Here is a 26974-nt window from a genome sequence, read left to right as displayed (position 1 = left end):
TTTCTCCTACCCCCCTTATAAAGGAACTAAGCGCAAAAAGATGTACGACAACCTACTAGCAACACATGCAGCTAAATTGGACCCCTCCATCACCAACCTACTGACAGCTTCAACTGACCTCAAAGCTTTTCGAAAAGAAATCAAAACCATACTATTCAAGAAATTTATCCTAATTTCCTAACCCCACTCTTCTCCCCTCTCTCCCCTTCTTAGGATCCTCCCTTCAAAATGTGATTTAGACCTAACGCCTTTAACTGTATTCCTCTTCCTGAAAACGTCCAGCTATCGTTTAGATGTATTAGGCCCAACGCCGTTAATTGTATTCCTATTCCTGGAAATGTCCAGTTATTTTTTTGTTGTAATCCGCTTAGAACTGCAAGGTACAGGCGGAATAGAAGTCATTAATGTAATGTAATGTAAGTACTTCCTGATGTTACCATGAAATCTCCCACCCTTGAGTTTGAGCGGATGCCCTCTTGTTGCCGTAGGACCCGTAAGAAAAAGGATATCTTCCTCCACCTCGGTACGGCCTGTAAGATATTTGAACGTCTCTATCATGTCTCCCCTCTCTCTGTGTACCTCGAGAGAATATAACTGTAGCCTGCTTAGACGTTCTTCATATGGGAGATCCTTGAGTCTCGAGACCATCTTAGTGGCCATTCGCTGAACTGACTCCATCCTCTTCACATCCTTCTGATAATGCGGCCTCCAAAACTGAATACAGTACTCCATATGAGGTCTCACCATGGACCTGTACAACGGCATTATGACTTCAGGCTTTCAGCTGACAAAACTTCTTCGGATGCAACCCAGCATTTGTCTAGCCTTGGCCGAAGCTTTCTCCACTTGAGTGGCAGTCTTCATATCTTAGCTAATGATTACACCCAGGTCTCGTTCTGCGACAGTTCTAGTTAAGGTTTCACCATTCAGGGTGTATGTTCTGCTGGGGTTACCGCTACCAAGGTGCATCACCTTACACTTTTTGGCATTGAAACTCAGTTGCCAAGTATTAGACCATTGTTCCAGTAAAAGTAGGTCCTGCCTCATAGTGTCAGGCACGATTGCGCTGTCAACCACGTTGCATAGCTTAGCGTCATCGATGAATAGTGTAATTTTACCTCGACGTCCCTGAGGCAGGTCTCGTACAAAAATATTAAATAGTATCAGACCCAAGACCGAGCCCTGCAGCACTCCACTGGTCACTTCCGACATTTCTGAGGGGTACCATTTACCACCACCCTCTGAAGTCTACCACTGAGCCAGTCTCTAACCCATGCCATCAATGTTTCTCCTAGTCCCATCATTTTCATCTTATTCAATAACCTACGGTGTTGGACACTGTCAAAAGCCTTACTGAAGTCCTAATACACAATATCCAGGGACTCTCCCTTGTCCAGTTGTTTCATTACCCAGACAAAGAAGCTTATCAGATTGGATTGACAAGACTTTCCCTTTGAGAATCCATGTTGGTGGGGATTCCTCAGCCTCTCGTCATCTAGAATCGTATCCAATTTGTTTTTAATCAACGTTTCCATAAGTTTACACACTATTGATATGAGACTCACTGGTCTGTAATTTTATCTATGGTCATAAGTTTACATATCCATGGCAGAATTTGTCTAACAGTAAGCTGTCCTGGCCTAAGAAAGAAGGTTTTGGTCTCTGTTGCTCAAAAATGTATTAAAATTAGTTCAATGAAATATATCATCTTAATTCTATTTTCTTTTTATATTTATTAACCTTTATAAACATGAGTACCATACTATTCTGAATTAAAAATTCTTTTTTTTAACCTTTATTTTCTGGCCATTCACTTCTCTGATTTCTGCTTTCCTCTGTCTTAAGCCTCTTTTCAGAATTTCTCTCTCCTCTTTACCTTTCGGCTTTTTTAAATTTATTTTCCTACCTCCAGATTTAACTCATTCTTACTATCTAGTCTTCAAGTTCTCTCATTTTTGCAGTCTACCAGCAGCTTTCCATCTCTTTCCCTCGCCCTAGCTCTCCTATTTTACTTCCCCTTACTCCCAAGCCTTTCACTAAACTGTCCTCTTTCTCTCACTTCTATACAGTGTTTGTGTTTGTCTCCTATATTTGCCCTTTCTTTCCCCTTCTATCATTATCTCCCTCCTTTCTGTCTCTCCCCCAAATATCGGCTCATTTCTCTCCCCTCTTCCATCCAGCATCTACCCCCTTTTATACAGCATCTGTCTCCTCTCCCCCTTTCCATCTGGCGTCTCCACACTCTCTCAACCCCCTTCATCAGTATCTCCCTCCTCTGTCTTTTCCCCCTTCCATAGTCTTCCCCATCTTTCCCCTTTAACTTCCCCCTTCCATCATCAATCTTGTCTTTCCTCTTTTCCATCCAGGCTTCAGTTTATCTATCTATCTATCTACCCATCCATCCATCCATGTAATTTGTTTTCTATCCCATCCTCCCCAAAGAGCTCAGAACGAGTTACAGGTTAACATACAAAATATTTAGTTAACAGGTTGCAATTTGCCACAGTTATAGTGCAAGGTTTTTCAATTCAAGTTTTATCCTAACTCGACACATATTAAGGATCTAATACCTATCATGGAGGAGCATACGTACGATTTGGATGTATGGTGTTAGACACCCAAAATCGGCAGTGAGAAAATGCCAATTTTCAAAAAATACGTCTAGAATATTTTTTCTTTTGAAAATCGTCTATCTGGACATCCAGGTTTTTGTCTGTCCAGATTGCCAGTACGTCTATCTTTATACCACATTTTTGACTAAAATTTTATCCAAGTCCCAAATGCTCAGAAAACGACTATTTGGATGTGGAAGGAGCCAATCTTATAATGGACTGGCCACCCAGACATGGCAACAGAGCAGTGGGGCACCTTAGAAGGCACTGCTGTGAACTTCCCAAAAAGGGTGCCAGATAAACATCTCACCAGAACTCCCTTACAGTTTATGGTGAACCCCCCCAAAACCCACTATACTTCTCCCTCAATATTCGAGGGGGTTAGGGGCAGAGCCGGCCAGCGAATATTGAAAATTCACGAATAACATTTGTGCACCTCTGACCCACCCCCCGCCTTCCTGAACCTTACCTGGTCGTCTAGCGGGCTATTGGGGCAGGAGCGATCTTCCTACACTCCTGCACCGTGCAGATCTCTCATACAAAATGGCTGCCGGGAGTTCCTGTTGTAGTCTCATGGAACTCATGGCAGCCATTTTGTATGAGTGATTTGCATGGGGCAGGAGCGTAGGAAGATCGTTCCTGCCCCGAAAGCCCACTAGACCACCAGGTAAGGTCCAGGATGTGCATTTTTTTTTCTTTTCCCTCCCAAAAATCACGAATAACCGAATCAGCGGACACTGAAACCGTGGATTCGGAGGGAGAAGTGTATACTCACCTGTCTACAACCCCATTAGCCCTTATGGCTGCAGGTGACAGCTATATGGCAGTAGAGTAGGGTTTGGGGGAGTTTTGGTGGGCGCACATGTTCCACCATAAACATAGTAGTTAGAGTGGCTTATGGGCCTGGGTTCTCCTCTTTATGGTTCACTAGCCCAACCCCCAGGCTATTTAAGACACCTCTGTGCAGCTCTACTAGGCTTTCCTATACCAGGTGCTGATGTTCTGGAGACAAGTATGTCCATTTTTATTCCGATCTTTGTGGGTGTGTGAGGGGGTAAGTGAACACTGGGGGGGGGGGGGGTGTGTGGGTCTTTACTTTGTCTATGCAGTGGTTATCTGGTCACTTTGGATACCTTTTTGGCACTTACACCTGTTTTTACATCTTCTAATTCAACATTTAAGTTTCATCCAGGATGTCTAGTAAAACCTTCAATAATCCCTGCAGGATGACTAAGTCTAGGTTATCCCCCATCCCGCTCATATAAAGCCCTAACCACTCCTCCAGATACTCCTCTTTTAGTTCTAGGTGCACAGCAGGATTCAGGGGCCTAAAAAGTCATGCAATACATCCAGAAAATCAGCACTTAGACAACCTGGCTTTTAGGTCATCCAGTGAGAGAACTTTAGAGAGAGGGGTCCCTCAAGGTTCATCATTATCTCCCCTATTATTCAATTTGTATTTGGCTCCATTGGCTGCACTTTTGGCAAGTTGGAAAGAAATATCAAGAAATGGTGTTGAAAGAGGTTAATGAAAAATTAGAAAAATTATACGAGTGGCTTGGAGAGCATGATTTAGAGTTGAATGTGAAAAAAATCAGTAGCAATGTGGGAGACTTGAGAGTTCTGATCGACAAATCAATGAAGCCTTTGGCACAATGTGCTGCGGCAGCAAAAAGGGCAAACAGAATGCTAGGAATGATTAAGAAGGGGATCACGAACAGATTGGAGAAGGTTATCATGCCCCTGTACTAGGCCATGGTAAAGTTGCCGTACAGTGAGACATTAGAGAAACTGGGCCTCTTCTCCTTGAAAAGAGGAGACATGATCGAAACATTCAAAATACTGAAGGGAATAGACTTAGTAGATAAAGACAGACTGTTCACACTCTCCAAGGTAGGGAGAACGAGAGGGCACTCTCTAAAGTTGAAAGGGGACAGATTCCGTACAAACGTAAGGAAGTTCTTCAGCCAGAGAGTGGTGGAGAGCTGGAATACTCTTCCAGAGTCTGTTGTAGGGGAAAACACCCTCCAGGATTTCAAGACTAAGCTGGACAAGTTCCTGCTAAATTGGGACGTACGCAGGTGAGGCTAGACTCATTTAGAGCACTGGGCTTTGGCCTGGGGGCCGCCTTGTAAGCGGACTGCTGGGCAGGATAGTCCACTGGTCTGACCCAGCAACAGCAATTCTTATGATCTTATGTATCACGCCAGAATAGACCATTATGGTCTATGCCTAAGATGACAAATTTGAAACTGGTAGAAAAAATTAAGACCTTGGGGATTCATTGTGATAGTTTCTTTGGATTTTAAATCTCAAATAAGTATAGTAGTCAAGGGTTGCTTTTTTCATTTGTGTTTTTTTAAACAACTGTGACCATTTTTTAATGAAATCTAATTTTGTAAAGATTGTGCATAGCTTTAATAACTAGTCAATTAGATTATTACAATTCCTTGTACAATGAATAAAGTAAGAATTATTTAGCAAGATTGCAACTAGTGCAAAATACTGCTGCTAAATTGTTAACTGGAAAAAAAATCAGATAATATTACACCTATATTAATTTGCATTGGTTGCCTATTACAGGATTAATTATTTTTAAAATTATATGTTTGGTGTTTGAAGTGGGATGTCCCAGAGTATTTGTCAGATAAATTGAGTAAATATGCTCCAATTCATGTTCTGCATTCATCTCAGAAGAATTTGCTTCAATTGTCATCCTTGGATAAAGGGAGATTGATTGGAACACGGAAAAGAGCATTATGCTATGCTAGACCTAACTTGTGGAATAAGCAGCCAACTGAATTGCAATCGAAGTAAAGTTACTTGCGTTTTCATAAGTTATTGAAAACTTTTGTATTGTGGAATGAACATTATAACATGGATAGTAAGGAGAGTCAGAATGCTAGGGTAACAGCTATTTATTGAGGTCTTTTATATAGTTAATGAGTGGATTTGATAATGAGGGTTACAATTATATGATGATTATATTTGAGGTGGGGTCCTATGGATGCGATGGTATAATTAATATAATAACTGTTACACAATGAGATGTTTTAAAGTTTATATCTTGTTATAATGAGCCATTTTTAGAATTATAAACTGGCTATAGCACTTTGTATTTTAGCAGTATACTAAGGGCTCCTTTTACTAAGCTGCAATAGCAGTTTTAGCGCACACTAAATTTCCGTGTGCGCTAGATGCTAATGCCAGCATTGAGCTGGCGTTAGTTCTAGCCGCGTAGCGCAGGTTCAGCGTGTGCTGAGATAGATAACCTGGATAAACAGATGGATAAACTGGACATACTGGCCTCACTTGTGTATGCTGGACACTAACCTATATTTTCCCATAGCCTAAACCAGCTTTCCTTTCAGATGGCCCAGCCTGTACCTTGCTGTCTGTGAACACATGTATCCTTTGAAATGCTAACCCAGCTGGCCTTTGTTGCAAAGTTTCTGTCTCAATTCCCTGCTAGGAGGATACGTCTCCAAGGTTCTGCTGAGCTGTTATCAGTGCTGTATGACTTCACATATGCCAGGCACCCTGGAAAGCCATATAACATTTATAACAAGCAACATTCCCTGCAGGATGAAAGAGGAGTAAGAGACGTAGGAGCCTGATACCAAGACAGAACTCTTACCCAGGCTGGCCTGTCTCTGAAGCAAGTTATGGGAACCAACCACAGCTGGGGTGCTGGAGGTCACCCTTGCCAACTTTCTGCATAAGACTATCTACAAGGACGCCATCCTGAAGATGCACAGAATTGTAAAACCACAAATTAGCATCTGCAAGGTGATAAGGATCTCAGAGTTGGAGGAAGAAAGTTCAAGAAGAATTCTCTGTTTCTGCTCGGGCCCCCCTTCTGGGGGGGGGGAGAAGTGAGAGAGGCGTGGACTGGGGGGAGGAATAGTTAGGTATACATTTTTGTACCAATAGAAAAGTACATGACCAGAGTTCGGGGATGTGCTTTTTTGAAACAAAGGAAGAATTTCTCTATATAACAATCCATGCATCACAGGTAAAAACTAGAGAGAAATTCACTTGGGTATGCCAGCAGGGACATGCTAGCCCCCTGCTCGGCATATGGGTGTAAGTTCTACTCTCCATTGCATATTCTGAACTGACAATATATTTCTTTCTGCTATGCCTTTGCTGCTGTAATTTTGTAAATCTTAATACTAACAATAAAAAAATATTGTCTGTTTTTGGAACATACAGTGCCGTCTCGTAGTCATTCCAATGAGGTAAACAAAGCAGCATTTTACTTCAGCGCTAAAAATGCTATTGCAGCTTAGTAAAAGGAGCCCTAAGTATTAAAATCAAATCAAGTTAATACTAAATAATCAGAAATGGTATCAATAACAAAATCCCAAAGATGCTAAAGTTGTGAGCTCTAGTACCACTAATAAATAGAACAAATGGGGAATAACATGGGAAGGACTCTGGTACAGATGTGATTATAGTATTGTTATGCAGTTGTGATTAGGGATGGCTGTGAATCAGTAGCATTCTTTATTTTGTAAACTGATGATGATTATTTATCATTTGGTGTGTTAATACTCTGTTTCTTGCTTGATTCTCTATTGTTCAGTTGACCAATTTCTGTATTGTATGCTTTCAACCATCATCAATAAAATAGTTAAAATCTAACAGTAAAAACAAGGATGCCTGACTAAGCTGAAAATAACATCAATTAAAGTGAATCTGCTTTAAGAAGGAAAGTCATGGTAAACACCTCACATATTCATTGTTTTTCCTTAAGTGTGGCAAAAAAAGAGGGCATGGATGAAAAACATCAGGATATAGAAACAATGCCATGAAATCAGGAATTTCAGTAGGTTAAAATGTAAATTACAAGCTATGCAAAACCCTTAACAAAGTCCAAGTTTCTAATCCTGTAGGTACAGTTGCACTGGGGATGCTTAGGAATACATTATGTCTTGTCTTGATACCAGGTTCGGAAGGGAAGATGAGTTGGAAGCTTGAATCCAAGTTATAATTCCAAGTAATTTATGTGTTCAAGAAAACAAGTAACCTTTCAATTATTCTGAGGTGCCCTTTTGCCCCTGTTACCATGGTTACTATCTTAGACATGTCAGTAGTAGGTTTCTGTACCACCTACAAGACACATACACTATACATCTATGCATCATCTCCCAACGGCCAATTTCCAGTCATTATAAAGCTAGGATAAGCATGAAAGAAAAAGCAGCAGTCTGAATGACATGGCCTTGGAAAGTCAGCAGGATGCAGAGCTTGGCCTCTTTCCTTCTCCCTGCACAGAACACAATTAAGTAGTCATTATCAGTTTCCATGGAGACAAAAAACCTAGGTACAGTTAAAAGAAAAAAAACCTCCCACCAATTTGGAGGGCTGAAAAGGAGGAAGAAACGGGAGAAAAAGGTAAGGCTTCCATTTGCTGAAACTCTAGCAAATATCTTATACCAATAACATGTAGCGATCTAGGACTGTTGCAGCTCTTGGCCATACACAACTGCTGTGCAAACATACCCTGCTCACAGAAAAACCACAGTGTATATAGTTTTGAAGCGTTTTCATTTCATATGACTTGCACAAAACTTTCAGTTCTTTAGAAAGGAAGGTATGAGAAAAGTAGAAAAAAAAATTGGTCCGGGCTCTGGTCACTACTGATCAGTGGAATTTCCCGCTGTCTTCAGTATGCAGCCTCTTAGGGTTGGGAGGTATCAGCCAGCCAATGGCCTAAATCAAACTTGATCTTTCACTAATGTGCACCAGATCTGTGTATGTTCTACATTTTCAAAAACATTTATTCATTGTAAGGAATAAGCCTAAGTTTACCTACTTGTGACATCACAGCTGTGCTTTTTGTGCTGTAAAAGATGTTTTAGGTGCTTTCCCAACATTATAACACTGTAAAACCAAGCAAGCCCCCCAGCATTTAATAGTAAAAAGCAACCTGTTGCCAATGTGTGCTGTATCATGTATAGTTGGGTTCCTCTTTGCTACATGCATCATTTTGCACTAGCTCACATTTGAATGCCCAGTCTCCCGATCTCATAAGGTCCTCATGCAATTTTTCACAATCCTCTTGTGATTTAACAACTTTGAATAATTACATCATAAGCAAATTTCATTAACTCACTAGTTATTCCCATCTCTAGATCATTTTAAAATAAATGTTTTCACATGAAGATTGGCAACCAAAAACAACTCTCATGTCTTCATTGTGGTTCTTCTACACACATGAATGAAAACCATCAACAAACTCAGAATAAAATGGCATTCACTTGTAAATTGAAAAAGAAAAAGGGTTAATAGCATCAATCCTAATACTACTCATTGAATGACAAAGATTGTACACCACTGTTTTAAGGTTTTGAGAAACATACTTTATGCTCTTCTACACTGCTTTCCCAATACTATCAACCAGAGAAAGTATCCAGTCCAAATAAGTTCAACTATAAAAATTGCTTCCTGAAACTAGCAATGACACATACATTCAAGTATCCCTGAATGATTGCAGTTTTCAAAGTACAAGAGAAAAGGCAGCAATAATGGGAGATCTCAAATACCTTTGTGGGTACTGTAGAGAGCAGCAAAAGTGACCATGAAGAAGGTGGTGGAGTACTTGCCAGCATTGACCAGATGTGGGAAAGCTCGTTTAGTGTCCCGGTATCTACGCAGGCATTGAATGAAGCGCAGCCAAGCAGGTATACATTGCACAATAGCTCGAACACCATATGAGTAGCTACTACATACTTCCTGACCTACGTTGTATAGAGAAAACAGAAAATTACACAAGAAATCACTTCCTCAGAAATTCACCACCACTAAAATCAATCCCCATCTTCTCTACACTCCCAATATTTAGTACTGACACTACTACTTTCTACTCCAATTCTTCAGAGACACTGCATGCAATACTTAGTTTTGCTATGCCTTCACTAACCATTTACACAGCTGCATCTTTCAGAATTTCAATATGTCTTTCCTCATCCTCCACCCTTTATTTTCTCATTCTAACCCTCATGCACCACATTATTTTATGTTTCCTGAGAGAAGGGCTCTAGGACACTATCTCAAATTAAATGGGGCTGGTCTAATAACAATGCATATAAGATGCAAGTCCTCTTCATTACCCTAACCAGATCAGGTCACTGGGGTTGGTGCAGAGGCAACATTAACACCTCACTGGAAAAATTACTGCACAAAGAAAGATTATGTTCTTATCTTGGTAATCTTTTTAGTAGACACACACTCTCTATTCCTGAACTTGTGCATAGTTAACTTCTCGCAAGAATTCTTAGCATTCTTTTGATCTGCCTCCCATCCCTCTGGGCTGTCCTCCAATTCCTCAGTTCGTACTAAAGCTGGATAGGAAATAGAATAGGGAGATGTATAGGGCTGCTCCCTGAGAAATATGTCTGTTCTGCTCATATAACATATAACAGATAAAACAAAACACTTAAACATTTGCAATATATAACAAGGTGAAAAAAATAAATCACCAACTGGAATGCAACTTGCACAAAGGGTGGAAGATTTTATAGAATCCCCTAGATTCTTCAACAAAGCATTCACATCCTCTATCCTTGTCAAGGCTGGATAAAGAAACAAAATGTCTGGATTCCCCAGCACCTTAGAGGCAAGTAAGCAGGCAAATGAACATCTGACAGGGTGGACTTCAGGAATAGAGTGTCTGTCTACTAGAAAGAAGATTACCAAGGTAAGAACCTAATCTTTCCTTCTAGAGCAACAGATACTCTATTCCTGAACTTGTGGGTGTATTAAAACAGTCCTCCAAGCTTAGGGTTGGACAGATGAGCCTGCTGACAGAACTGATGAGCCGAATGCGTAGTCATGTTTGGCTTCGGAAGGCAAAGAGGAACTATTACATAGAATCTTACAGCGAAATATGAATAACTCTCAGTTATATCGTCTCTTCTAGTCTCTCTCTGGTTCTCTTGGTTACCAGTACCAATAGCTCTCTCTCATATCCTTCCACTCCTTAAATATTGAGGAATTAGCTAATGGTTTTTCAGAAAAGGTTACTAACTTAGAAATTAGCTTGACTTTGATTCCACCATTTTTTCAACCCCTGAGTCTCCCATTCAGTCCCTATTAGTTTCTGAACTTTCTGAGTTTAACCTCCCTTCTGTTCAATCCTTAAGGAAAACAGTTATTTCATTCATTTCATTCTAGCTCTTCTCCTAATGACCTAATTCCATCATGTCTTGTTAAAAGATTTCTTGACTGCATAATAGGCCCTATGATGACTATTTTATCAATAGTCTCCAGTCTGCAACTTTTCCCTCAGCTTGGAAATACACCATAGTAGTTCCAGTTCTTAAATCCCCAAAACTTGACCCTTTAGAAGTTAATAACTATCGCCCAATCTCAAATTTACCTTTTCTTTCAAAAATTACAGAGAAAGTTGTTGCTACACAGCTGTCTGATCATTTAGACCAAATTAATGACTTCATTCATGCCAAATAAGCTTTCAGCTCAATCACTCAAGAGAACATTCTCTATTAGGTTTTGTTAATTATGTACATCCATCTCTTGACGGTAACCGAGATGTTGCTCTCTTTTCTTTAGAAATGTCTGCTGCATTTGACTTGGTTGACCATGATATTCTATTACATCATCTCAGATTTACATATCTCTGATAAACTCTTCAATGGTTCAAATCATATCTGACAGATAGGCCCTACTCTGTTTCTTCTTTAGGTTCTCTTTCTATTTCACGTTCACTTCAGTCAGGTGTCTGTACTAGGGCCTATACTTTTTAACATCTTTCTGGCCTCCCCCCCACCCTGACATTATTGCTCCAATCTTACATTAGATTTACATTCTTCATCTATGCTGATGATATCCAATTGTTGCATACCCTTAACATTAGCTGTTCTTAAGATTATTCTCTGATTTCTGGTAAACTTGATAAGGTTGCAGACTGGCTAACTATGAATAGATTAAAAATGAATTCACAAAAAACATCTACAATGTTGTTTTCATCTACAAAAAGTAGATCAATTCTCCCTTGTTTTAGCTTGAAGGGAACTACTCTTCTGTATTCAACATCAATTAAAATTGTTGGCATAATTATAGATAATACTTTATCTTTTCATCAGCATATTTCCAGTGTTGTTTCTTCCTCTTTTTTCAAATTGAGGCAAATTCGCTCTGTAAGATCTCTACGAAATCAGGATTCCATTAGAATTCTCTTACATTCTATGATTATATCCCAATTGGCCTACTGTAATTCTCTGTTAATAGGACTTCCTCAGTATCAACTCCAACAGCTTCAGTTTGTCCAGAATAAGGCTATTTGCTTACTTTATTGCCGCTCCATATTTGATCATATAACTCCATTATTTAAAATTGAACATATGTTTACAATAGCATATAGGATTCCTTTCAAATATAATGTTCTTACATTTCAAATTCAATCATCTGGCCTTCCTTTGTTTCTATGTAGTCATCTGATTCCTTTCATGCCAACAAGGAATCTTCATTCCTTTTCTCAGCATTTAACTGTACCATTATTTTGACAAATGTTCCTGGATGCTAACTGCTCTCAGGAATGGCCCCGAGCCTTTGGAACTCGTTACCACTTTATCTGAGATTGGAAAAATCTCTTAAAGTCTTCAAGTCACTGCTGAAGGCTTATTATTTCAGAGAGGCTTTTGACTGAATCCCTACAGATGCTTCCTATCTCAGAATAAACAAAACAAAAATAAACTTTATCCCCCTTAACCTCTTGTGTTTTTCCTTTGTTTTATTAATTTCCCCTTTCCCTTATAAATATTGTAACTTATCCCTTCCCCCAACACCATTTTGTCCCAGTATCGGTCTTTCTCCTGTCTGGATTTGTTGGGTTTTTAAAAAATATCTTGGACCCATCATTTTTTTTTTACTTTGTTAGCTGCCTTGATTTGACTACAATTGTTAAGAAATGCAGTATATAAAAAACTAACTAATATATAGAGAGAGCACCAAGTAGTCACTCTAGAGCAGTGATTCCCAACCCTGTCCTGGAGGAACACCAGGCCAATCGGGTTTTCAGGCTAGCCCTAATGAATATGCATGAGAGAGATTTGCATATGATGGAAGTGATAGGCATGCAAATTTGCTTCATGCATATTCATTAGGGCTAGCCTGAAAACCCAATTGGCCTGGTGTTCCTCCAGGACAGGGTTGGGAACCACTGCTCTAGAGACTTCTTCTGAGGACACTGTTGAAAATTCCACTCATAAGGACTCCATGCCTCTAGTGGAGTGCACCTTCATGGATATAGGCAGATGCTTTCCACTTCTGATATAGACTGAATAAATGGCCACACAAATCCATCTAGAAATGGTCACTTTTGAGATTAATCGGCCTTTACAGGGAGTCCCTGCTAATATGAACAGATGATCAGACAGTCAAAATTCATTCATAACCTCTAGATACTGCAGTAAGAGTCTGCGTACATCCAACAATTTCAACACCTGATCACTTTCTCTTGATCCTGAGGGAGTGAAGGCTTCTTCTTGGCTGATGTGAAAGTTGGAAACCACTTTCTGTAAGAAAGATGGGACTGTGCGTAAGACCACACCTGAATCTGAAGTTCTGAGGAAGGGATCTCTGCATGACAAAGCCTGTGGTTCTGACATGAGGCTGAGGTAATCACCACCAAAAACAGCGTCTTGATGGCAAAGTCCATCAGAGAAGCTTGCTCCAGAGCCTCATAGGGCACTCTAGCCAGCGCCCGTAGGACCAGATTAAGACTCCATGCCAGAGGATGGTCACATCTGGATGTGTGGCTACGGTGCTCTTATTAGTCCCAGGTCCAAAACACCTGGGCCCCACAATCTGCGCTTTCAGGGAGCCAATTACTAGGCCTTTTTCCAGATCTTCCTGCAGGAAGACAAGCATCAGAGAGATTGTTGCCAGCTCGGGTCCTCACTCCTCTGTGTGCACCAAGTTTGGAAGCACTTCCAGGCTTTTGTATATGCTGCTATAATTGTCTCTCCTTCCAAATAGTGTTTATGCTCTAATGCCACACACTCAAGAGCCTTACTGTAAGACCAAAGTGTTCTGGATCCTGCAGGGCAAGTGGACCCTGCGCGAGCAGCCGGGAGTTCACATGGAATTTGAGATCTTCATCCCTTTGTAGACAAACCAGGTCTCCATACCATTGTCACCTTGGCTAGTTTGGTGCTACCAGAATCACTAGCCCCTGGTGCATCATTGATCCTGTGCAGAAGTCTGCTTATCATGGGCCACGAAGGGAAGGTGTACAGACGACCTACCTTTGGGTTGCCTTCTTGTTGGCTGCCAATACCATTCTATCAAATGTCAGGTGCCACTACAGATTCACAATTCGGGTGAATGCTTCCTATGACAGTACCCACTCTCCAGAACAGAACCTAGCTACACCATCTTCTGGAAGAAACTGAAAACCTATCTTTTCAACACAATCTCCTCTCTCTCACCTCTCTCCTTTCTTCTACTTCCCCCTCTTCTTCTCCTTCCCTCTCCTCTTCCCCCTCTTCTTCTCCTTCCCTCTCCTCTTCCCCCTCCCTCTCTTTTTTTAATTTTCAAAAGTTTATTGAGAAAATGCAGATAAATACAAGCTAACAAAGATCAAACAAAGCATCATATATTCAATCCCAATAACCGCAGACCCTCCCACCAGAACCTAACCCCCACCCAAACCCAACCCCATCCCTACAGTCTTGCAGGTAATAGAAACAATGGCTCTACACTGTGAAGAACATCAACACAATTTACCCTTGTTGGGCCTTCCATTCTGCATAAACATCCCAGATCTTACTATAAGCAGGCAAGGTAGCATGTCTAATTGCAGTACATAGACTACACCGCGTGAGACAATTGCATGCGGACAATCACGCGCAGGACGTCAGCACGAACAGAAATGACAGGCTCCTACCATCTCGCTTATAGAGAGACAACGGAGGAATTGGAGGACAGCCCAGAGGTATGGGAGTTGGAGCAACAGAATGCTAATGAGGCTCATACAAGAGTTCTTGCTAAAAGGGATTGACTACCCACAAGTTCAGGAAAGGAGAGTCTGTCACACTAGAACAGGTTCAGGTACTTGGGTCCTGTGCACCTGTTTTGTTTTATGACCTTCAGTTGGAGTAGAAAGAAATAGGGAGACTACCAAAAAATAGAAGGCAGTCCAAGGATGAAAGATGCTCCAGCTCCAGTAGAGGCTGGTCTGATTGCAGCAGCAGCAGCTTAAAAGGTGCATGAGAATGATGACTAGCAATATAGGAAATTTAACAAATGTGCTGCTTTGTATTTCTAGTCTTGGGAATTGATATGTGCTTCTAATACATCATCTGCAACCAGAACATAGATTTTTTAACATTTTGACTATGCAGTAGCCTCCTTTATGCCACACCAGTATTCCCCAAGTGCAAATGCAATAGGTGATTACGAAAATGCAGCTTTCTAATGCACCTTTTATAGGTGGTAGCAAACCCTTATTTATGGTCCAATCGAGTTCGAAGCTGTAGAAGCAGATCATGTACTCAAGATCCATGAGTATGACAACCATGCTGTTTAGTTGATCCGCCAGCCAGAAATCCGCAAAGCCCACCTTGTGAAAAGGAGCTGTGAACACCCGGAACTGACAAAGTGAAGGAAATAATGAAGGGTTAGTCATGAACATCAGAAGTGGATTGATACTGTTTCACTATTAAGACAAACACACTGAAGAAAGAAATTAAACAGTTTGTTAATGGAAGACAGATTTCTACCCCCTTCTCAAAATAATTTGCTTTTATTTATTTGCCCCTTCCACACTCGATCTATTCCCTGCTTTAGTCTGATTCCATTTTTGGGCCAACATTTGTTTCTTCTTCTAAGAGTGACATAGTATTATGAGTAAAAGGAAACAATGTTTTGGAATAAGAAGCAAATCAACCCAAAGTCTCTGATATTTCAACAATAAAGGAGACTTTAATAAGAATACAGTACAGTATAATCTCATTATAACGGACTTGCTTATAACAGAACCTCGTCTATAGCAGATGAGGTCCGCTGATCCTGGCCGTGCAGAAAATCATCGTATATAGCAGACTCGCATATAACGGACTTTTGGATATAACGGACAACCAATGTGGTCCCCAGAGCTGCTTTTAGCTGTAATTTTGTTCGGCTATAAAGCACAGTTACTTACCGTAACAGGTGTTATCCAGGGACAGCAGGCAGATATTCTTGACTGATGGGTGACGGCACCGACGGAGCCCCGGTACGGACAATTTTAGAGTGATTGCACTCTAAGAACTTTAGAAAGTTCTAGCTAGGCCGCACCGCGCGTGCGCGAGTGCCTTCCCGCCCGACAGAGGCGCGCGGTCCCCAGTTAGGATAAGCCAGCTAAGAAGCCAACCCGGGGAGGTGGGTGGGACGCAAGAATATCTGCCTGCTGTCCCTGGATAACACCTGTTACGGTAAGTAACTGTGCTTTATCCCAGGACAAGCAGGCAGCATATTCTTGACTGATGGGTGACCTCCAAGCTAACAAAAAGAGGGATGGAGGGAAGGTTGGCCATTAGGAAAACAAATTTTGTAAAACAGATTGGCCGAAGTGTCCATCCCGTCTGGAGAATGCATCCAGACAATAGTGAGATGTAAAAGTATGAACTGAGGACCAAGTAGCAGCCTTGCAGATTTCCTCAATAGGAGTGGAACGGAGGAAAGCTACAGACGCTGCCATAGCTCTAATCTTGTGGCCTGTGACAGAACCTTCCAGTGTCAGGCCCGACTGAGCATAACAGAAGGAAACGCAAGCGGCAAGCCAATTAGACAGGGTGCGTTTAGATACAGGATGACCCAACTTGTTAGGATCAAAGGACAAAAACAGTTGAGGAGATGATCTGTGAGGTTTGGTGCGATCAAGATAGTAAGCCAGAGCACGTTTACAATCCAAGGTATGCAAAGCCTGTTCACCTGGATTAGAATGAGGCTTTGGGAAAAAAACAGGTAGAACGATGGATTGGTTAAGATGAAACTCAGACACAACCTTAGGAAGGAATTTTGGATGTGTACGGAGAACGACCTTATCATGGTGAAAAACAGTGAAAGGTGGATCAGCCACCAGTGCATGGAGCTCACTGACCCTCCTGGCAGAAGTGAGAGCTATAAGAAAGACCACTTTCCAAGTTAGAAATTTAAAATGCGTTGTGGCCAAAGGCTCGAAAGGAGGCTTCATTAACGCAGAAAGAACCACATTAAGATCCCATACAACAGGAGGAGCCTTAAGAGGTGGCTTCACATTGAAAAGGCCCTTCATGAACCTTGAAACTAAGGGATGAGCTGAGAGGGGTTTTCCATGAATCGGCTCATGAAAAGCTGCAATAGCACTAAGGTGAACCCTTATCGAAGAGGATTTAAGACCAGAGTCAGATAAGGACAATAAATAGTCCAACACCAGTCCCACTGCTGTAGATATGGGATTATGGTGATGTAACAGGCACCAGGAAGAAAAGCGAGACCACTTTTGTTGGTAACATTGAAGAGTAGACGGCTTCCTGGAGGCATCAATAATAGAACGGACAGGCTGAGACAGGAGAGCATGAGCTGGAGTCAGCCCGAGAGATACCAAGCTGTCAGGTGCAGAGACTGTAAGTTGGGATGAAGTAGTGTTTGCTGATTCTGTGTAAGCAGTGAAGGAAACAGAGGAAGAGGTATGGGTTCCCTGGAACTGAGTTGAAGTAGAAGGGAAAACCAATGCTGTCTGGGCCACCGTGGAGCTATGAGAATCATGGTGGCTTGTTCCCTCTTGAGCTTGAATAAGGTGCGCAGCATGAGCGGAAGAGGAGGAAATGCATAAAGGAAGAGATTGGTCCAATCCAGGAGAAATGCATCGGGTTCCAGACGGTGAGGAGAGGAAAGTCTGGAGCAAAACAGGGGCAGTTGATGGTTTTGGGGAGCTGCAAAAAGATCCACCTGAGGTGTGCCCCATTGGGAGAAAATGGACTGGAGAGTCGAGGAGTCGAGAGTCCATTCGTGAGGTTGAAGAATTCTGCTGAGATTGTCTGCTAAGCAATTCTGTTCCCCTTGGATGTAGACTGCCTTCAGGAATAAGTGACGAGCAGTCGCCCAGGTCCAAATCCTTAGAGCTTCCTGACATAAGGGATGTGATCCCGTCCCTCCCTGTTTGTTGATATAGTACATTGCAACTTGGTTGTCTGTGCAAATGAGAAGAACCTGAGGAAACAGGAGATGTTGGAAAGCTTTGAGGGCGTAAAACATCGCCCTGAGTTCCAGGAAATTGATGTGGTGTTTCTTTTCCTGTGTGGTCCAAAATCCCTGAGTTTGGAACTCGTTCAAGTGAGCTCCCCATGCATAGGGGGAGGAATCCGTGGTAATGACCAGTTGATGAGGAGGTAGATGGAACAGCAGACCTCTGGATAGATTTGATGATTTCAACCACCAAAGAAGCGACTGTCGAAGAGACGAGGTCACAGATATGTGTTGTGAACAAGGATCCGTCGCTTGTGACCACTGAGTCGCTAGGGTCCATTGAGGAGTACGCAGGTGGAGACGTGCGAAGGGAGTGACATGTACTGTGGAGGCCATGTGTCCCAAGAGCACCATCATGTGATTCGCAGAGATGGAAGGTTGTTGGAACACCTGCTGACAGAGATGAAGGATGGTGTGAAGGCGGTTTGGAGGAAGAAAAGCCCTCATCTGAACAGTATCCAGAATGGCTCCAATGAATTGAAGTCGCTGAGTTGGAATGAGGTGCGACTTGGGTAGATTGATTTCGAACCCCAACAGTCGAAGGAAGTAAATGGTCTGATCCGTGGCTTTGTGAACGGACTGAGGAGAAGGAGCCTTGATGAGCCAGTCGTCCAGGTAAGGGAAGACTTGAAAGTTGTGGGAGCGGAGATAAGCTGCGATCACAATCAGACATTTGGTGAATACCCTGGGCGAGGAGGCTAGGCCGAAGGGTAGCACCTTGTATTGGTAATGATGTTGGTTGACAAGAAAGCGAAGATATTGTCTGGACATCAGATGAATTGGAACGTGAGTATACGCCTCCTTGAGATCGAGGGAACATAGCCAGTCTTCCTGAGAGAGAAGAGGATATAGGGTGGCAAGAGATAACATCTTGAACTTCTCCTTGACCAGACATTTGTTGAGCTCCCTGAGATCTAATATTGGTCTGAGATCTCCGGTCTTTTTGGGTACAAGAAAGTACCGGGAGTAAAATCCTAGGCCCTGCTGGTCCAGAGGAACTGGTTCGATGGCATTGAGAAGAAGGAGGGATTGAACCTCCTGAGCGAGGAGGAGGGACTGAGCCTTGTTGGAAGCAGACTCTTTTGGCAGACTTAATGGTGGAGGAGTCTGAAAGTTTAGAGAGTAGCCGTGGGCGATTATAGCAAGTACCCACTGGTCGGAGGTGATTGCTTCCCAGCGAGATAGAAAAACTTGTAGTCGACCTCCTATGGGCTGAGGCAGAGGACATGAGGGAGGAAGACTGGCAATGTTCTGGAGAAAGGAGTCAAAAGGGCTGTGTCGACTTAGGTTGAGTAGCCGGTTTGACAGCAGGCTGCTGTTGTTGACGAGCCTGTTGCTGCTGCTGACGCTGTCTGCGAGGTTGAGGAGGATGAGGCTGGGCCGGCCGAGCAGAAAACCTCCTTTGATATGAAGATTGTTGCCTGAATGGACGAGGAGGAGGAGGTTTCTTCTTGTTTTTCAACAAGGTGTCCCACCTAGTTTCATGGGCGGAGAGCTTTTGTGTGGTGGTATCCATGGACTCCCCAAACAGCTCATCCCCTAGGCAAGGCGCATTGGCCAGCCGGTCCTGATGGTTTACATCCAATTCTGAGGCCCGCAGCCATGCCAACCTTCTCATTGCTACAGAGATAGCAGTAGCACGAGATGTCAGTTCAAAAGTATCATAAATAGAACGGACCATAAACTTCCTGAGTTGCAGAAGACTAGAGGTACATTGCTGAAAAGCAGGAAGTTTACGGTCCGGAATATACTTTTGAAAAGAGGTTACCTGTTGAATGAGGTGCTTCAGGTAAAACGAGAAGTGGAAAGCGTAATTACTTGAACGATTGGCCAGCATGGCATTTTGGTAAAGACGCTTTCCAAATTTGTCCATGGCCTTTCCTTCCCTACCAGGAGGGACAGAGGCATACATACTGGCTCCTGCAGTCTTCTTTAGGGTTGACTCTACCAACAGGGATTCATGGGGAAGTTGGGGTTTGTCAAATCCAGGGATTGGAATCACTTTATATAGAGATTCTAGTTTTCTTGGGGCTCCTGGGATTGTCAAAGGAGTTTCAAGATTCTTATAAAAAGTTTCCCTCAAGATGTCATGGAGGGGTAACTTTAAAAACTCTTTAGGAGGTTGATCAAAATCCAAGGCATCCAAAAATGCCTTGGATTTTTTAGAGTCAGACTCTAAAGGAATAGACAGGGTGTCTGACATCTCCTTTAAAAATTTTGTGAAGGAGGAGTGCTCTGGCTTAGCAGTAGTATCCTGCACCGATGGTTCCTCCTCATCAGATGTGTAATCCTCCTCGGTACCGAGGGGATCATCCGAATCGTCCCACAAGTCAGGGTCCCGTACCGATTGTAAACGGCCCTGGGAAAGTGGAGTCGATGTATCAGCATGTTTAATCTTGCGTACCGATTTACCAGACCGAGTGGAGACGGTACCAGGGGAATGTAGAACGGTACGGGGTTCAGAGAACGGTACCGGTTCCGACCCCGTAGGAATAGCACGCCGTTTTGGTTCTGCTGACAGAACAGGCATGGACAAAGATTTATGTGGTGCCGAAACAGTCGATGCCAATAACAGAGGCTGTTCGACAGACGGCACCGAAGGCTCAGTCGGTACCGACACTGGAAGGTTCGGAGACAATAGAGCCGGGAGCAACTGTTGGAGTTGCTGCTGAAGCTGGACCTGGAGGATAGAGGCAATGCGCTCATCCAACGTTGGTCCCGATGGCACCGGTACCGGTTTTTTCTTGCTCGGTACCTTCGGTGCCGCTCGACGCTCGGGTGAAGTCGATGCCGATGAAGAGGCCGAGACTTCAATGGGAGCGGAGCGTTTACGGGGCCGGCGCTCAGTCTGCAGGACTTGGCTCACTGCATGCTCGACTGGCTGGCCTAGAACAGTAGGGGAAGGCTTCTTAGCCGGCTTACCTACAGGAGTCGACACCGACGATGGATCTGGCGGTGCCGAGGTAGTCGGAGTCGATTTGGAGGAAGTCGTCGACGTCGATACCGGTGCAACTTCCATAGCGGTACCGAAAAGGATCCGCTGCTGAATTTGTCGATTTTTTAAAGTTCTTTTTTGTAAAGAACTACAGCGGGTGCAAGTTTCAGCCCTATGGTCCGGACCCAGACACTGGAGGCACCACTTGTGTGGGTCGGAAAGGGAGATAGGGCGTGCACACCGCTGACACTTTTTGAAACCCGGTGACGGGGGCATGAAGGGAAATACTGCTGTAGCAAAATCGAAGCCCGAGGCTTCGATGGTGCCAACAGGCCCCGCCGGGTCAGATTCGACAAAAAAAATGAAAAATAAGAATTTTTTTTTTTTTTTTACACAAAAGGTAAAAAAGAATAAAAGAAATAAAATATGAAGAGAAAAATACGTGCGAGCGGGAAGGCAAGTGAAATAGAAAAAAACTTCCAACAGCCGTTGGAAACACGCATCTTCTTAGCTCCGCGGAATTAAGAAAACTGGGGACCGCGCGCCTCTGTCGGGCGGGAAGGCGCACGCGCGGTGCGGCCTAGCTAGAACTTTCTAAAGTTCTTAGAGTGCAATCACTCTAAAATTGTCCGTACCGGGGCTCCGTCGGTGCCGTCACCCATCAGTCAAGAATAACGTATAACGTATATGCAGGCATGTACGTATAAGAATAACGTACATGCAGGCTCTGCCTACAAGGTGCGTGGCGTGCCGGTGATATAGTATCAAAATACAGCCCAGAAGAAAATGACAGATTATTTTTCTTTCCAGTACTGTACAACATAATGCTTTAGAACATTTTTTAGTGCTCTAGTTTTGCAATCATTTCGTGCCATACCAATGTTTTGCTGAGTTTTGTTATTGATATTGCTGATATGCTTGTACAGTAACTGTTGTTCATTGATTGTACGTTGTTTCAGTTGACCTAAATAAAGTATTAAAAAAATGCAACTCTGGATATAACGGACTGTTTTTCCAGGTCCCTTGAAGTCCGTTATAACGAGATTATACTGTAATTTAAATTGAAGTCATTGTTCAAATTTTCAAAGGCACATCAAGGATGGGTGAAACAAGACAGCAGAGATAACAGTACACAGCTGAGGGGAGATATGATTGAAGTCTACAAAATCCTGAGTGGAGTAGAACGTGAACAAGTGGATTGATCTTTAACTCCGTCAAAAATTATAAAGACTAGGGGACACTCAATGAAGTTATAGGCAAATACTTTTAAAACCAATAGGAGGAAATATTTTTTCACTCGGAGAATAGTTAAGTTCTGGAACACATTGCCACAGGCTGGTTTTAATAAAGGTTTGACCAATTTCAAGTTTATTTAAAATTTCTTATACTGCTCAATCAAACTTCTGAGGGATGTACAAAAATTACAGCTTTTGTCATATAAAATAGGGGTGAGCATTTAATCTAATCTAATCTTCTATTTCTGTGTCACTCATACCTAGGTAAAATCTACATAATAAGTTCAAACAATGACAAACAGAAACAAATGGGAAAAGAGGAGGAACTACAGTACAATATTTTAAAAAGAGATCAATTAAGGAAAAAACGAGAGGGAGGGGAAGAAAAATGCCTTCTGAAGTCGGCATGTGTTTAGCCCTTACAAGGGCTTACTGCTTGCCGTGGATCGGTAGCATGGAATGTTGCTACTCTGGAATTTTGCCAGGTACTAGTGACCTGGTTTGGCCATCATGAGAACGGGCTACTGGGCTTGATGGATCATTGGTATGGCCTAATAAGGCTATTCTTATGTTCTTATGTACAGAAATACCTAAACGGTGGCCATTTTCATTTCAAATAAGAAATTAACATTAAAAAGTATAGTGGCAACATCTTCCCAGGTTTCATTGCTTCACTCATTGGCATCCATTTCTAAAACAGTAACTCTTTTGGTCATTCACCCTAGCTCCCTAGAAATCATGTTCCTAAACCATTCCACTGAAAAGTCAACCCTCAATAGTATACCAGACCTGCAAGGATTTCCATTCCTTTTCAATTCTGACTCAGTATACCCCTTGATCTACCCATTTATTTATTTTTTTGAGTAAGTTTAGACCTGTCTCTTCACTATTTTTTATTTTTAACTTAGAAACTCCTTTATATGCTCCCTTTTCCTTTATTATGATTTTTATTTATGGAAACCTCTTAGTTTAATTAATACACTACTTATAAAATGAAACTAAGTGTAAAAAGTAATGCTTAACACTTTAATATCAGTTAAGTTTTAACAGACTGTGGGAATAAACAAGCTAAATTGACATCAAATGTAGGGACCAAAAAACACAGTTACTTACCATAACAGCTGTTATCCCAGGACAAGCAGGCAGGTATTCTCACATATAGGTGACGTCATCGACGGAGCCCGGATGCGGACGCATCACAAGCAGACTTGCTTGAAGAAACTCGAAGTTTCGAGTCGCTCGCACCGCGCATGCACAGGGCGCATCTCCTTCAATTCTCAGTTTTCCGCGGAGCTGAGAAGTCCGTCTTTGACTCTCTGCGTTAAACTTCGTTCCTTTGTGCCTTCTCTGAACCGTGGCTTGTATTTTTTTCTTCACAAATTGCTGTTCTTCTTTTATTTCGGTAAAATTTTTTCTTCTTCTGTCTGTATTTCGGGACAGGCCGCTCGGCCGCAGCCCGAGGGCTTCGATCTTGCGGCGGCTATTTTTCCTTCTATGTCCCAGCCTATTACGGGCTTCAAGAGGTGTAGCAAGTGTCAGCGCGCTATCTCTCTTACGGACCCTCACGGACGTTGCCTCAAGTGCTCAAGTGCCTTGGGCCGAAACATCATCCCAGGTCGTGCCTGCCTTGCCAAACACTTCAGCCTTGTGCTTTCAAACGTCATTGTCTTTTGGTGGACAAGCTCTTCGAGATGTCCTCGGCCTCGACTCCTACCGAGGCCCTTCCTGCGCCTACTACTTCCACCTTCATCGTTTGCAGTGGCTCTTTCTTTGACGTCGTCTGCTGTATCTTCCCCTGTTTCCTCAGGTCAGATAGCTCAGCAGTTGGTTCCACTGGTAGTGATTAAAGTATCTAAGACTCTCAGGTCGAAGCACACTCATACTACCTCGAAGGACCCTCCAGCCAAAGCAGGTGGTCCGGTTTCAGACGCGGATCCATCCTTGCCGGCTTCGTTCCAGACCATGTTAGAGAAGCAGTTTATTCAGTTCCTTACTAACATGGGACCCAAACTGCTTCTTCTTATCCAGCCTGGGCATTCAGCAGACTCCCGCAAGGTCGAGCCGCTTCCTTTGCCCCAGTCTGACTTTCCACACTCTTTACAGGGAGCAGAGTCTCTGCGAGTGTCTGGTCTGGCATCCAAGCACGTGAAGCAAGGAGCAGATTCTTTGCGAGTGCCTCGACAAGAATCCTCACACTCTATACAAGGAGCAGAGTCTTTGCGAGTGCATCAAGGTTCCTCCACCAAGCCTTTGGAGCTTCGATCTACAGCCTCTAGTCCTATTCATACATCGGCTGCCCTCGTCTCCGAGGCGAAGTCTCCTCGATCCTTGAGATCTGGTTCCAAACACAGTTCTCACCGACGTTCGAGGCTTTCATCGAGGCATCCTTCCAGGCATAGTTCTTCTTCTCACGACAGACCATCTTCCTCGAAGCCTTGATCTACTCCAACCTTAACCAGATCACCGACTTGCTTGAAAAACTTTTGGAAAATTTATGACTGCTGTACCGCACATACACGAGTACCTTCATGCCCAAAGTAGGGCGCGTGTCTCCTCAGTTCAGATAGCTAGCTAAGAAACCAACCAGGGGAGGTGGGTATGTTGTAAGAATATCTTCCTTCTGTCCTTGGATAACACCTGTTATGGTAAGTAACTGTGCTTTATCCCAGGACAAGCAGGCAGCATATTCTCAACATATGGGTGACCTCCAAGTTAACCAGAATGGGATGGTGGGAGTGTTGGCAATTCAGGAGAATAAATTTTGTAAAACTGTCTGGCCAAAGTGGCCATCCCGTCTGGAAAAAGAATCCAGACAATAATGAAAAGTGAATGTATGAATTGAGGAGTGGCAGCTTTGCAGATTTCCTCAATAGGAGTAGATCTAAGGAAAGCTACAGATGCCGCCATGGCTCTAACTTTTTGGGCTGTGACTCGAGCCTCTAGATGCAGTCCAGCCTGAGCATAGCAGAATGAGATGGAAGCAGTCAACCAGTTGGAGATGGTTCGTTTAGACACTGGACGTCTCAACTAGTTTGGATCAAAGGAGACAAAAAGTTGAGGAGAAGATCTATGCCTAACTATGAAGGAACAAGTGGACTCTCTATTCAGAAAGGGTTTTCTTACACTCTGGAAACTCAGATCCATTAAATCATACTTCGACACATCTACTTTCAGAATCCTAGTGCAATCCCTCGTACTGAGTCAACTCGACTACTGCAACATCGCCTATCTAGCAATCTCCCAAAAGAATATGAGACGACTTCAAATAATGCAAAACGCCGCGGTCAGGCTTATCTTCGGGCTGAAGAAATTCGACCATGTGACACCTTACTATCGGCAGTTGCACTGGCTGCCAACGGAAGCACGAGTAAGGTTTAAATTTGCCTGCATCTGCTTCAAAGTACTTTATGGACTTGCCCCCAAGTACATAACAGACAAGTTCAAGTTCAAATTTATTTGATAAATCGCCTATTAAAAACATTCTAAGCGATGAACAATATTAAAACAAAATATAGGGAAACAAACAAATCTTAAAACAATTTTAAGACAATATGTTAGACAACAAATGTTATTAAGGGACAAGTAAAAAGTCAAAGTGCTAGAGAGTTTCTTTTTACATGTGGCTTAGTGACAAACATGATATAAAAGGGAAAAAGGGAAAAGTTACAATATTTTAAGCAAGAAAAAACATAAAAAGGATAAAAACATAGGGAAGGGGGAAGTAATTTTAAAAAGACAAGCACATTAATTTAGTCGTTTAGTTATTAAAAGCGTCGTTAAATAAAAATGTTTTAAAAAGTTTTTTTAAAAGAGATAAGGTCTTTTTCTTGTCTAATATAAAGTGGTAAAGCATTCCAGGTTTGAGGAGCTTTTCTCATTTTCCAACAACAAACGCAAGAGAAACTCGCACTCAAAATTCATTTCTCCTCCAGTTAGAGATTGCAAGCTAAAAAAACACCACTAACACTTTCTCTCTCACCAAGCAGCCCTATGGGGTAAAGACCTAGATCAACTGCTTTCGCCCACTACCTACAGGGAATTTAGGACGCGCCTAAAAACATACCTGTTCCTGAAACACCTAAACAACTGACCCGCTCTCCCCAAGAACGGTCTCCCATACCCCTACCTTTACCCCCCCTTACCTCTTCCCACCACCCCCTACCTTTATCACCCCCTCCTTAGTCCACCTGAATCACACGGAACTGTGATTCATATAATCTATTATCTTTATATTATCGTTATTTTTCGTTGTTATTTTTTAAACATACGGCTTATTCCGAACAGGTCCTTTCAGACATTACCTACCAAAATGTACATCTTATATTCTTGCTAAGCAAATTGTATTTCTATATTCTTACTTTCTTAAAGTCTATGCTATCTGTATTTCATATGTAAATCTGCATATTGTGTTTCGCTGAATGTCCAGCTCTCTTGATTGTAAACCGCCTAGAAGTCGCAAGATTGTGGCGGTATAGAAGAATAAAGTTATTATTATTATTATTAGGTGGCTTAGTCCTTTGTAAGTAGAAAGCTAAAGCACGTTTGCAGTCCAGAGTATAAAGAGCTGTTTCTCCCTGGTGAGAATGAGGCTTTGGAAAAAACACTGAAAATACAATGGACTAATTTAGATGAAATTCTGAAACAACCTTTGGTAAGAATTTAGGATGAGTACGGAGGACCACCTTGTCATGATGAAATACTATAAACGGATGGTCCGCTACTAAAGCTTGTAGCTCACTGACTCTGCGAACAGATGTGAGAGCGATGAGAAAAACCACTTTCCAAGTGAGATATTTCAAATGAGCTGTAGATATTGGTTCAAAGGGAAGCTTCATCAATCTAGCAAGAACCACATTGAGATCCCAAACTACTAGAGGTGGTTTGACACTGAAAAGTCCTTTCATAAATAGGGAAACCACAGGATGAGCAGAGAGGGGTTTCCCTTCCAAAAGCTG

At 42.5% G+C, this 26974-nt stretch overlaps 1 protein-coding gene across 1 annotated transcript in view; it reads right to left on the bottom strand.

The window, feature by feature from the left end:
• Nucleotides 1-26974, bottom strand: part of XPR1 (xenotropic and polytropic retrovirus receptor 1) — a 391618-nt gene that overhangs the window by 42618 nt on the left and 322026 nt on the right. The window contains 2 exon segments of the mRNA XM_033916345.1: nucleotides 9164-9358; nucleotides 15063-15231. Coding sequence (XP_033772236.1) covers nucleotides 9164-9358; nucleotides 15063-15231 — 364 coding nt within the window.

Source organism: Geotrypetes seraphini, chromosome 12 (assembly GCF_902459505.1).
Source record: "Geotrypetes seraphini chromosome 12, aGeoSer1.1, whole genome shotgun sequence".
NCBI lineage: Eukaryota > Metazoa > Chordata > Amphibia > Gymnophiona > Dermophiidae > Geotrypetes > Geotrypetes seraphini.
This window is presented reverse-complemented; position numbering and strand designations above follow the sequence as displayed.